The 12886-nt window shown below is 44.4% G+C and overlaps 2 protein-coding genes across 2 annotated transcripts; both read right to left on the reverse strand.

Annotated features, from left to right (window-relative positions):
• Positions 1-5637: 5637 nt before the first annotated feature.
• purbb (purine-rich element binding protein Bb) lies at positions 5638-8108 on the reverse strand. The gene has a single exon (XM_071535881.1). The coding sequence runs from the start codon at positions 8094-8096 to the stop codon at positions 7182-7184; it is 915 nt and encodes a 304-aa protein (XP_071391982.1). The 5' UTR covers positions 8097-8108; the 3' UTR covers positions 5638-7181.
• A 3010-nt stretch (positions 8109-11118) lies between these two features.
• On the reverse strand, positions 11119-12253 carry ved (ventrally expressed dharma/bozozok antagonist). Its single transcript, XM_071535888.1, has 3 exons — positions 11977-12253; positions 11593-11852; positions 11119-11466 (listed from the first exon to the last, which is right to left on the reverse strand). The coding sequence occupies exons 1-3, from the start codon at positions 12251-12253 to the stop codon at positions 11119-11121; spliced, it is 885 nt and encodes a 294-aa protein (XP_071391989.1).
• Positions 12254-12886: the final 633 nt, after the last annotated feature.

Raw genomic sequence — 12886 nt, forward strand, 5'->3', positions numbered from 1 at the left:
CTGAGAGTCTGTATTGTGTCTTGTTCCTGCTTCTCATTACGTTCTTTATAGTAGCAACTCCTCTCCGTGCCATTTCTCTCTCATGAGTGGCTTCCAGCAACGTTTATTTGAATAGTCCAATGTTGATACCCAACTATCAGATGACAAAAATTAGATGTTCAACAAAGTGTCGCTATTTGCTGAATATCCACAGACTATGTAACCCTAAACCTGACCTTAGCCGAACCCTAACCCTGACCCCATTTTTAAACCTAAACCCAACACTAACCCTGAGCCTGTTTCTAACATTAACCCCAAGCCTAAGATTAACCATAACCCAGACATCGAATACCTTTAGACTTTTCACACTATTATGAGTATCACTTGAAACTCAGCGGACATTATTGTCACTTGATAGGACACTGACTATCAACACTGGACTATACAAATAAAGTGTGACCAGGAGTTGTCCATCTAATTTTTATTTGCGGCAATATATAATAGAAAAATTGTAAATTATAGTGAATGAATGTAACAGTCAGATAAACTTGGCATATAGTTATGATGACAACTGATACCTGCTCATCTCCCACCAATATTCACTAGTGCATAAATGACCCATTGTCTTTTTTTTTTTTCAAACAACCTCTTTTGTAAAATAGGTGGACAGTGTGAGTTAATGGGCTGAACACAATGAATGAAGCCATAGCAGTACTGTGATATTGATTAAATCCTTCGTCCTAGTGATGCATCTCCTTCACACTGTCCTCCAAACACTGCAACAAAATCTCCTGCAGAGTATTACAGCTTCTATCATTCTATCCGACTGGAAGATTGTAATTGCCACCCTTCGTTATGTTAGAGAAAGACACTGCCTCCATGACTAATTAATGAGCTTACGGGAATACAGGGTGATGACCTTTGTTGCAAACCCAGTCTGATGAAGATTGAATCAAACTGCTGATTTAGGTGGTCTGCCAGTGTCTGTAAGACTTGACATTAGTATGTTTTCAAAGAGCGTATGGGTCATTTCTAAGTGTTGGCACAGAAAATCCAGCCTAAAATAGATCTCACACGTTACTCCTACGGCCTTGAGTAGATAAACAAGATGGCAACAAAACAAAATTCAAACCTGTGACGCCATCAGCAGACACTTTCTGGAGCTGCTCCATCGACAGCTACACTGACTGTGGGCGCTGTGATATGAGTACAACTAGTGGTTTGCTCGTTTGAGTGTAACAGCTCAATAAAACCTTCCCTGAATTCACAAAGTCTGTTTCCCAATCATTGCCAATGGAGCAGTTCCAGAAAATGTCTCTTGAGGAGCTCTCTGGATTTTATCATTGGGATAGACTTACTATGAGCATGTTTACTGACTGAGCTGTTGCACATCATAGGAGTGACATCAGTGAGTTCTGCTTTAGTGGATTTTAGTGGACTTTAGGTTACCAGCATCTGGCATATCCATACCATCTCCTTTAGCTTTCATTCACACTCTAAGTGTTGCAAAAATCAAATATCTGCAAATGTCATCAAGTGATGCAGGTTTTCAGCAATGCATTCAAAATTAATGTTTTATTTATAGTGAATCAGTTTTGGTTTGTCTGAAAGTGTGCAGTCTTGTGATGTGTGATGTAGAGTCGTGCAAAAGCTAGAGAGGCTTTTGTTAGGAGCAACAGCGATGTATTCATGATGATTGTATTCATGGGATACATGAAATACATGTGGCATCGGTCAGTCGAATAAGAAATAAAAAAATGAAAGTATAATTTTGTGTAGCTGATACTGTAGTTGTTTTCCGTGCAAGAAAGAATCAAACTTCAGCTTGATGTGTTCATGTGTTGGGAAAAAGCCATGAGTCCCACACTGTTTTTATAGTGCAACATTGTATCAGAAGGGGGTCCTTGTGTTGCACCAGGCGAGCCTGACAGAGGAATTTCAATACAGAAAAGTAGGACAGAATCTGCACTGGGCAAGCCACAGGGCCGTGGAAGCCTTAGTTTTGGCACAAGCAGATTTGCATGGAACAAAGCAACACACAATAAAAGAGGAAACCGATAGCAGGGCAAAGACACCATGATGAGGAAGTGCCAAGAAGTGCCAAGATGTGCCAGAGCAGTTTTTCAAGCTAAGCAGGGGCGATAAATGAACTTGGAAAGAGTAGAAAGGAAGATGCTCAGCTGGAAAGAATTTTGGAATATAAAGGCATCAAAAATGAGATACTTCAGCAACCTATGATATACTGCCATGACCACAAAACCTCAACCGGAGGCTAGGTGATGAAACTAAATGTCCTCTGTGTTCAGATAGAGCAATACTTTTACAAAGCTTGCTCGAGGACAATATAATTGGCAGCATAACAAAGTGTTGAAGTCCCTGGAATCAGCCATTGAGAGTAAATGATCAAAGATGATTTTTTCCTTTTTTCAATAGGAAACACAACCCAAAACATCATGTTAGATTCGTATATGAAGGGCAAGAAGTCAGGAAAGAATTACTAGGCAGAAGTTAGGGGAGCTAAGGGAGGCTTGGGATTGGTACATGTAAGCAGATGTAGACCTGACCTAGTATTGTTGTCCAATACTCAGTGGACTGTCTGCTTTGTTAAGCCCACTCTGCCACCAGAAGATGTTACAGATGAGACATTTAAACACTGAGCGAGCAGCCAATGCTGAAAAGAAAGGGTGCAAAGCCACGATGAGCGCTGTGGAAGTTGTATGCTGTGGATATATGGAGAGATCCACTATCAGTTTACTTAGGGAGTTACAGACTTGTGGTCAAGGCTTATGTCAAGCCAGATGAAAAGAGTTCCTCTTCCAGTGGAAAAAGTTTTTCAAAACGTATTTTAATGGGAGGAAACCACTTGATAACGCCAACGCCCTGCTCTCATCCACTATTTGTTTATTCTGACATGCGAGCCAAATCTCTACACAGGTGCTCACACTAATTCATATGGGGAACATAAGGGCCATGAGCTGGATCTAGAGGATCTAAAGCTTTTGATCTGGCCTGTGTATGAATCTGAGTTGTTAATTCTCTCTGGCCTGCGGCCTGCCTCGTCTGCAGTCTACGACTCTGAGCCACAAAGAACGGGAATAAGTTCCAGTTGCCACACAGAGTGCAGAGTATAATTGCTTAACATGAAGTCCTCACTCCCTCCAACAAAATGTTCAGCATATCCTAGCTAACCGTTGCTCCCTGCCGCATAATAAGCAAGCTAGCTACAGCAGCTAGCTGAAAATTGCTCAAATTGTGCTGACGGCAGTCAATTTCAGGGTAGGCGAGACACTGAATGCTTCTTTCTGGAGTGTAAAGAAAAGCCAGTGTCTGATTTGCCTTAAGTCCTTACTGAAGATGTGACGCTCCACACAGAGGTACGCTGTGCTGATCAATGCTGCGCCAATCATCAGTTTCATGGCGAGCAAGAGGAAAGCCATACTGAGCTGGAGGATGAATGGTGTCTGTGACTTGTTTTTTTTGGGTGCGTGATATATTGGAGCTTCTCTGTGCCCTTGATTGTGAAACTGCAGGGAAGCAAAATCAACATTTATACACACAATTGTATGTCAGTGGAAAACAGACTCACCATCACTGCATTCCCAAATGTGGGATACCTTCATGAACTGAATACATTTAGGCTTGTTAGTAATATTGGACCTATAAAAACACAATCGAGAAATTCATTATTGTACTCCAAGGTAGGCTACATTATTTTGCTTGACTGAGCATATAGCCATTGAGGTTTATGAGCTCCATCTCCCTGCCTGCTTCCCTAAAGACACACACACACAATACACAACACGCACCAACAGTCATACAACACTACAAAATGCAGTGTTATACATGAAAACATACTTCGCCAAGGCTATGAGGGATTTATCAACCGGCCACTTTGACCGCTGCAAACTGAGAACCGGCCAGTTGACCACGCTGAGAAACTACAACAGCATTACCTCGCCGCTGATTAGATGAACGAACAAGACGAATACAGTATGATCAGACTGGAGGCTTCGGCGGTCTCACCACCGGGACAAACTCCTCCTGTTAAAGAGGCGTTTGACATCGTCAGATGACGGTGTCATCTGAACAAAGCCTCTCTGTGTGCGCACTCATATAGTACCTGCATATTGGAGTACGTGATCCTAGGAGGCAATGAGCATGTCCTCTATTGGGTGTGTGTGTGTGCCACGTGTGAGCGGATCTCGGCACAATCAAACCGTTGTACTAGTGTGTGTCCCCAGGCAATGAGGTCCTGATGGCACAGCTGACTCCTTGACCAGGAATGTCAGTCTGTCGAGGCCTCCCACATTAAAATAACCAGCAAGCCCTGTCAGCACAGCCCCGCAGCATACACATGGGTGCCCCAACAGCTGCCCTACTCCAGATTTACACAACTATTGGGTGGGTGGGGGGGACATTGAGGAGAAGCAAGGAGAAGGGGTCTAGGGAGGGAAGAGCTACCCAATAGGCCCCGAGAACAGAAGAAGAGATCACTGCAAGGGGAGGAGACGAGGGAATCGAATTACCCTGAAGGCTCCCTTCTCTCTTCACTCCCCCTTCTAGTGCTCAAATGAGTCAGAAAACAAACTAAGCTGTATATTTTTTGGACAATACAATCACTTCCTGACTGCTGTGAAGGTTGTGAGATGGGCGTACGCTACAGATTGACCAGGGCTAAATGGCACATCCTTTTGATTTTCCACTGCAAACTGAACACGGTCTTGTGCTGAACCAAGTGGAGCTTGACTCTACGTAGAAGCCTGTTTCCTGCAGATATCCTTTATTAACTGTTGAATGGAGAGGCTTGGCATGGCCCGACCACAGAGTACACACACTTCAGAGACAGCTGCTGTGTCACACCAAACAGGGTGTGTGTTGGGAGGTGAGGGGGGCGGGGGCGGGGGGCAACTGTTTTACAGCACATGCTCATACAGTGCTGGAAGGAAGATCTGAAGTTGAATTCTGAGCTGCAAAACGCAACACATTCTACCTGTCAAGATCAACATCGACAAAGAGACAAACATTCTTCAGACTGACAAAAAAGAAGAAAAACCTTGTGCACAGTGTGTCAGTCGAGAGGTGCTGCAAGAAAACCACCAACAGAGCAAAAAAAATGCCACATATCTATGGCTGTAATCGAGCCTGATGAAGCTGTAAGCGAAACGCGTAGCTCAGTATGATCTATTTAAAAAAACAGATATATTCTTCAGACTGACCTCTAAGTGAAAGCATAATGCTCCGATACTGCTGGACTTCCCAGGAGATGTTCCTCTGTCCCAGATCAATTGGATCATGCAAGTTTAGGCAAATATTAGCAACAAATGAGAGAATTAAAGAGATCAGCCAGCAAAAGGACAACTCCCTGTTAATGTCAATTTCCACATTTGAAAACAGAAAACTGTCAACCGACCTTTAACATTGTAAACGATTGTACTACATTGTAATATTCTAGTGTTCTAGTGTTCAAAATAAAATATAGGCAGGGATGCTCACTTCATGAATGATTACAATATGAGCTCTTCCTGCTCATCTTAAAAAAAAAATTAGGTTGCAGAATGAATGGACTGATTTTTTTGTATGAAGGCAGCGGGGCTTTAAGAATATACAGTCACAACATAGGGTATTGCATTTAAATTTGTTTTAATTAAGGAAGTGTTATACTTTCACTCTAGGAAAAACAAAGGTGAAAATTAAAAAAAAACCTGGAAGTTTCAGTCCCAGCTTTGTTTTACGAAATTAACCTTTTATTTTAGTCTTGGAATTCCTTTACATTATACATTTTCTTTTTTTTTTAAGTATTTCAAAATATCTTTTGCTGGTTTGTTCAGTACTTTCTTTCTTATAAGTATAATCTCATTTCAATATAGTTCTCTTTTGAAAAAAAGAAAAACAAACAAAACAAAAAAAAAACATCCATCCATGCGTTTCTGTCCAGAGTCTTGGTGTGTTGAAGCTGTTGTAAGCTATGCCAGTACATGGCCAGGTGCTGGCAAGAGAATAGTCTTTCCAGTTCTGACCGCGGTAGAGAGGCTGATGGTGGCTCATCATCCACTCCACAGTCCACCGGCTCTGGGAGCAGAGCTGGAGGGTCCGAGAAGCTTCAGTGGATTTGATGCAGTGCTCCCTAGTTGCCAGATCTTTGGACCCAAGTGGTGTGCGGGAGCAAATGTGCATCAAAAGGTCCCATATCTGCGTGTTGTCCCTGGTGGGGTGGGCTCCCCCAGAGTCCTCTCTCTGCTTGTTGGTTTTCAGAGCTGCCATTCTCAGACACCAGGATGCATCGGTGTGAGGGAAAACATTGCTTTTCCACTCCGAGTGGATCTTCCCGGATGATGCAATGCGATTACTTAAACAATAAGGGTGATACTTTGTAAATATTGCTAAGACTGTATGTCTATGTTTGAATATGGCGAGACTGTAATTAACTATGTGAGGTCAAAGCTTCGATTGAGTCTCAGAGAGGCCCTTGTTTGGGCTTACACATAATCCTCTCAGTAACTTCTTGTAACATTTTGGGTAATCTTTTCATTTTGAGGGCCTGCGACGGCACAGCCCATGTTATACAGTTCTCCATCTGTTAACACATCGAATGCAAACCTCCACAGAGTGACAGCAGCTTTCTGTACATTCCTCTCAGACTCATCTGACTGACTTGCAAGAATCCCACATACTGCCCACAAAGGAGAGACCTGGACTGGAACAGGAATACAATGGATGCTGGTTCTCTCCTTACACGGAGCAATGGAAATATCTATAACAACTGGGTCAAGGTAGACTCCTTACTCTTTAAATATAAACTATGTTGCAAATAGGAAAGATTTCATTGGCTTCTTTTCTAGTTATAAAAACCAATTTGCTGGTTTTAGTAGGTTCTTTCTTTCCTTTTTTTTTAATAAAGCATAAATCACTCTTTTTTTCAGCCAATGAGAAAAATCTCATTTACACATTTAGTCCATGACTATCACTTTCTAATAGATTCACACGACCAATCCAACCCTCAACACAAACTTCAGGATAATACATCAATAGTTCCCTGCAAATGTACTTTTTTTTTTTTTTATTTACGCCACGATATTTTAGCAGGCTATTACAGCTCGATTCGTCATGCACTTTAAATCTGTCGTTTCTGCGTTGTTGCAAAAATACCCCTATCGCAGATCTCACTGTAAACTGAACTATCAGCTGTTTCACTAACAAATTTCTCAGTCGTCATCCACGTCATCTCCCTCGGACTCATCTCTCCTCTCGTACAGCTTATCCCGCTGTCTCTCCTGGATCTCCTTCATCTCCTCGGCGTATCTGCAGAAAGCCCCTCCGAACTTGCCCCAGGCTTTGAACGGGATGGTAATAGAGTTCCTGTAGCTGGGCTTCACCTCGCTGACCCGCAGGAACACTCCGTATTTGTTGGACCCGACGTCGAAAAAAAACCGTTTGGAGTCCACCATGATGGAGGTGCCCTCGGGAAGCTCGCCGTAGCCCCCGGCGGCGGTGCCCCCGGCCAGCTCCTCGTCGTCTCCGCCGTAATCATCTATGAGCTTGGCGAGGGCGTCTCTAAACTCTATTAACCCCTGGGCCGGAAGGGCTATGGTCTGGCCGGCCAGCATGCCGCCTACCGGGCCCCCGACTCCAAACCCGGGTCCGCGGTTAACGGTCTGCCGGATCCGCAGGAACCTCCCCCGCTGGTTCTCCTTCAGGTCCAGGTAGTATTTGCGGTTCTCCCGGACTAGAAACTCGCTCTTTAAAGCCCGCCGGGGCCCGCCGTCCTCACCCACGGTGGACTGGGCGATTTGCTCCGGACTGCTAGGCCCAAGTTGGGCGTAGTGCTCAATGAAATCCCCAAGGTAGTCACGGAACTCCGCCGCCACCGACAGGGAGAGGGTCAAGCGACTTTTAGAGCCCCCGGCCCCAACCTCGGCGATTTTGATGAACCTGCCCTTGTTGTTCTGCTTGACGTCCAGGTAGAAGCGCTTGTTCTGGATGTCCAGGCGCTTGGACGCCAGCTCCTGGGTCTCCTGGTCCCTCTGGAAGTGCTGGAAGCCGCTTCCACCTCCTCCTCCCCCGCTGCTACCACCGCGCTCACTCCCGCTGTCGCCATCCGCCATCTTCAGCTCCACCATTCGGCTTCTCCCTCTCTCCTGCGTAGCTTTTTTTGCGTGCACACTGCCAGAGCGCGCCCCCCTCACGGTCATCGGGGAGCGCCTCCCGGAGTGTTGCCATTGGCCCGTCCAGCTGCCACTTTCACAAAGTGCACACGCGTCCTGCTTCCCCATTGGTCCGTAGATGTTTTCAATCACGCCTACATGTCGTTTATCTCGTGAGTCATTGGTTCACATTTAGGTTCCGTTTACGTAGTTCTTGGCAAACTTTTTTTTAACTTTAACTTTCTCCCACTGGTTGTAGGATTCCGTTATTTAGTGACTGCTGATATAATATCTTTACCATGATTTGCCATGATTTTATTAGATTCAGATTCAGATCCAGATTCATGGTCTTGGACTCTCTCTCCCATCTATTTGCTTTTTAAACTCTTCTATTGCTCCTCTCATATACTCTCTTCCCTCTACTATTTATTTATTTCTCCCTCTGTCCATATTCCCTTTGGTCCATAACATCTGGCCTGCTGTAACTGAAAACTCCTGTCCCACTCCAGCTGCAGCTGTCAGGTAGAGCGGAGCGGTGTTAGGCGTGTGTTTCTCATCTGCTTTTCATGAAACTTTAAACAGTTAGCAAAATACTTCAAAGACCACTAAATCATTTTCATATTAACACCAAAAAAAAAAAAGTCATGCACCCTAAATAGTTCAGATGCTGTGCCAACCTTGAAAACACACACACACACACACACACACACACACACACAGACTCTTAAGCTCTTCTATACTTGTGCGCTAACTTCATCATGTCCTCTTCTACAAATCACATCTGTTACTGACCAGTATATAATTAATTAAAGGAAGTGAAAGTTCTGCTATTGTGAACATTCAGCTGGAACTATGAATCTCCACACAGTTGCAGATTTTAAGAACAGTTTCACAATTTTACAAAACAAAAATTCCAAAAGCTCCCAAATTACCCAGTAGGAGTATGCAAGGCCTTTTATGTCCTTTATGGTCAACTGAGTGTCACTACTGTAAACCACAATCACTGTCCAAGCACCAATCACACAAAGTCAAATTCCTTCTACATATCATGTCCCACTCTGAGTTGAATTATAAAGGCTTCTATGGAAGAGGCCGCAATCTTGGCCTCCTGGGTTCTATATCACACATCTCATGTGCTATATTTCTTTGTATTTCACTACTTCCACCACTAGTACTATCATCACCAACCACAACAGTAATAAAGGTTAATCAGGCCCAAAGAGCCTCAAGATGTCACTGTTCATTCTTGTTTATTTGCATCGTGAGACCAAACACAGACAATGTGAAACCTTGGAGGAAACATTGACAACATAGTTCAGCATTTGTCCCAAAAAGGGCCAAGATGGGACAGTTTAACATTTTCTGTCTGAGACTTACTAAATTAATTCTGAGAACAACACAGAGCTATTGAGCGACTTTACTTTTTCATTTTCTTTACATATATCTGTCTACATCACCAGGTAGAAAGGTATCATATTACAACCTGTTTTTGACAAATGATTTTTCTTTTTTTTTAGTGAGCCTCTTTTTTAGTGAGCCTCTTGTTTTTCTTGATACCAAATCCTGTCTACAGATGGCACTATAGTTTCACCTGCTACTCAGGTGCATCACTTGTATTCACTCTCTTTGCAGCTCCCAGTCGGACGTCTCCACTGACACCTGAAGACTCGCATCAGCAGTCGCTTCAGAGGGGAAGCCGAGCCACAGCTGCCATCACACTGCTGCCGTTCTGGAGTCTCTACTGCCTCAGTGTGTCCCTCCCTAATCCCTGTCACCTTCATTTGCATGATCTATCTTGTATAGTCATGAAGCTTGTAAAAGCCCTTCTATGTGCTGTTTAATATTTGATATGCGATCTTACGCATCACAGGTGCTGGAGTTGGCAGGAAAAGCCTCAAAGGATCTGAAGGTGTATCACTCTATTTCTATCTATTCAAGGGGTTGCTGGAGGAGGTGCGATGGCTTGGTAAACATCAGAAATAATTTGAATTGTGGGTTCTAATATTTTTGTCTTTGTCCTTTTTTGTCTCTGTTATCTAATGTTTCATTTTGTCATTACAGGTGAAAGCTAAAAATAGATATGACGAGAGTTCTCCCTTGTTCTGAGAATGAAATTCAATAAAACACAAACAAGACAACTCTCTTCCTCCCTCATGATGTCTTGTAGCCATAAGGCTTTGACTGGGAAGAAGAACAAGCAGAACATAGAGGACATGACCTCAGCAATGAGGAAGGAACAGGCAGCCATGTTTTGTATATTTGTTTATATTTGAAGTGGGAGAAAGTATTTTGAGGGAAATCCTGTCATTTGTCCTTCAGTATGGTGTTCATGTTGGTTTGAAGGACAAAGAAAACCCCTTTTTTTTTTGGAAACTTTATATTCACAAACTTGAGACTGGAAGGTCTTAACTTTTTTGAGAGAAGTACTCTTGCTTTGTGAGTTTTATAAAAAAAAAACTTTTATAAAAGCTATAATACATTTTTTTTTATTGTATAGTGGTTTTATTTTTCAAATTTCTAGTGATTAAATGTCTCAAACTCTCACACTGAGCTTCACCTTGTGCTTTAACTATTTAACACCAATTATCTACCTCATTTAGGTGTGTTATGTTTTTCAGAGATATTTTACTTCCAGACAATATGCATAAAAACACATGGGACAAACTGTTTCAAAGCATTTCTTGGGCATTATTTTATTTTAACACTCTGGTCCCACAGTGGCATAACTACAAAAATCAAATAAAACAATTTACAGATTCAAATTTAAATAGAACAAAACTATACATCAAGTACAGGCAGAGCTAACATAGACACACATCACATTATTGCACACCACCCTGTTTAATTCATATGATTCACCTTTGCAGCAGTAACCATTTCTTTCTATCTGCACTGATCCTGTCAGGATATGAGAATATTACAGTCAAATATCAGGCAATAAAATCTCATTTGACTAAGCCTTGCAAAACAACAGGCAGTAAACCTGCTGGGTGACATATCAGTAATGCTGAGGATATGTCTGGTAGGATCCCATGAGCTGAGCGGTCCCTGAAGGCAGCATCACCCCTGGGAGGCTGCTGTACTGGTAAAATGAGTCCAGGGGCAAGGCTGGGACGCTGGGAAGAGCAGAGGGGGAGCCGTACTGCAGGCTGTGGGGATGGAGGTAGGGGGCGGCAGCGGGGCCGTCCTGCGCCGAGTGATATCTGGGGTAGGGCCCCGGCCTGTAGGCCTGCAGCTCGGGGTAATGCAGGAACTGAGAGGCTACGTTAGCCTGGCAGGCGTGAGCCAGGGCGTCCTGCACCGTCCTCTTCAGCTTCATCCGCCTGTTCTGGAACCAGTTCCGGATCTGAGGGGAGGAAGGGAGTCTTGTGAGGCAAAGTTCTCATACTCACACGTTCTCATACTCAGTATTAGTGAACACAGACGGCCCTGTGGCCCCTGAAGCTTTGCTGTTTAAACCTCTGGCGCTTACCTGTTTGTCCGACAGATTGAGCTTCTTGCAGAGCTCGGCCTTGTCCTGCGTGCCCAGGTACGCGTTCCTCTTGAAGGCTCTCTCCAGGCTGCTGATCTGCTCTGCCGTGAAGGCCGTGCGAGGCCTCCTGCCCGACGGAGGGGAGGGCGGAGAGGCGGGGGCGCCGTCCGAAGGGGCCGCGGGGGAGAGGGAGCGACCCCCTTCGCTCTCGTAGCCCGAGGTCTCCTCCTCTGTCCCGCTGCTGAAGCCGGCCTCTGTCACTGGAGGGGCAACAAAGAAGAGAACGCTTTTAAATGACACTTGAAAAGAAGAGATAGTGTTCAATGCAACAATCCTCAACATGTTCAATTTATGCAGATGTTAGACGAAGCTTACCTTGTTTACTGTGAACGTTGTGAGAGCTTTGGTGGTGGAGAGTGCTCATCTCAGGGCCTGAGAGGCTGGGAAGACCATATGTATCAAAACCCTGGCTCCTACTTTCTTGGTGCTCCTGATTCGGCCAATTCCCCGACTTCTGCCTGCAGTAGAACCCAGGCAGGCTCTCTGAATGCGTCCCGGAGGTGCTGAGTCCAGTTAAGGGCTTGGTGGAGGCAGAGAGGGTCTCTGTGCCTGCTGGCTGGCTGCTCTGGGCCATCCATTCAATGGAAAAGTGTCCTCTCATGGTCGCAGAGTGCTGTATAGAATGTATCCTTTGGCTTGTATGGGTAAAATCCCACAGAAGGCTAAGTCCAGGCAATGTTCTGAGTGCAGAAAAAAAGAAAGTTTCTTGGGAGTCCCTGGTGTGTGTGTGCTGGTCAGTGTCCTGGTCTGGTTGGAGAGTTATGACCTGCCCCCTCTGAGCTTGTCTCTATTTATACAGGGCATCCCTCCTCAGTTAAAAGTCCCTCAGCCCAGGATCAAAGCACACATCCTCCCTTCCCTCCCTCCCTCCCTTCTTTAGTTTTCACAACTGGAGTAATTAAGACGTCTCATTCACCCTCAATGAGGCTGTTACTCACTGGCTCCAGTGAGTCTGGGAAGGAGCCCCCCCCCCCCCCTCCTCAAAGATACTAGACACACCTCGCCCCAACTGTCTGCACCTCCTCTTACAGTCTCATCTCCATACTGTAAATGTGTATGTGTGTGTGTGCATGTTTGTTAATTGTTTATTTCTCCATTCAACAGCCATTTTCTTCTCTCTGACCTTTGGGATTACACAAAACACTGCTCATCCATATTTCAAGGCCTACATGCATAAAGGATCTTGAGTATTGATTTGAGACTTGTTTGTCTCTTATGACATTTTAAAGTTTAT

The sequence above is a fragment of the Centroberyx affinis genome, unplaced genomic scaffold, assembly GCF_046629955.1.
Source record: "Centroberyx affinis isolate AG114_WGS23_722 - 3 ecotype Tasmania unplaced genomic scaffold, CSIRO-AGI_Caff_v1 ptg002779l_1, whole genome shotgun sequence".
NCBI classification, from domain to species: domain Eukaryota; kingdom Metazoa; phylum Chordata; class Actinopteri; order Beryciformes; family Berycidae; genus Centroberyx; species Centroberyx affinis.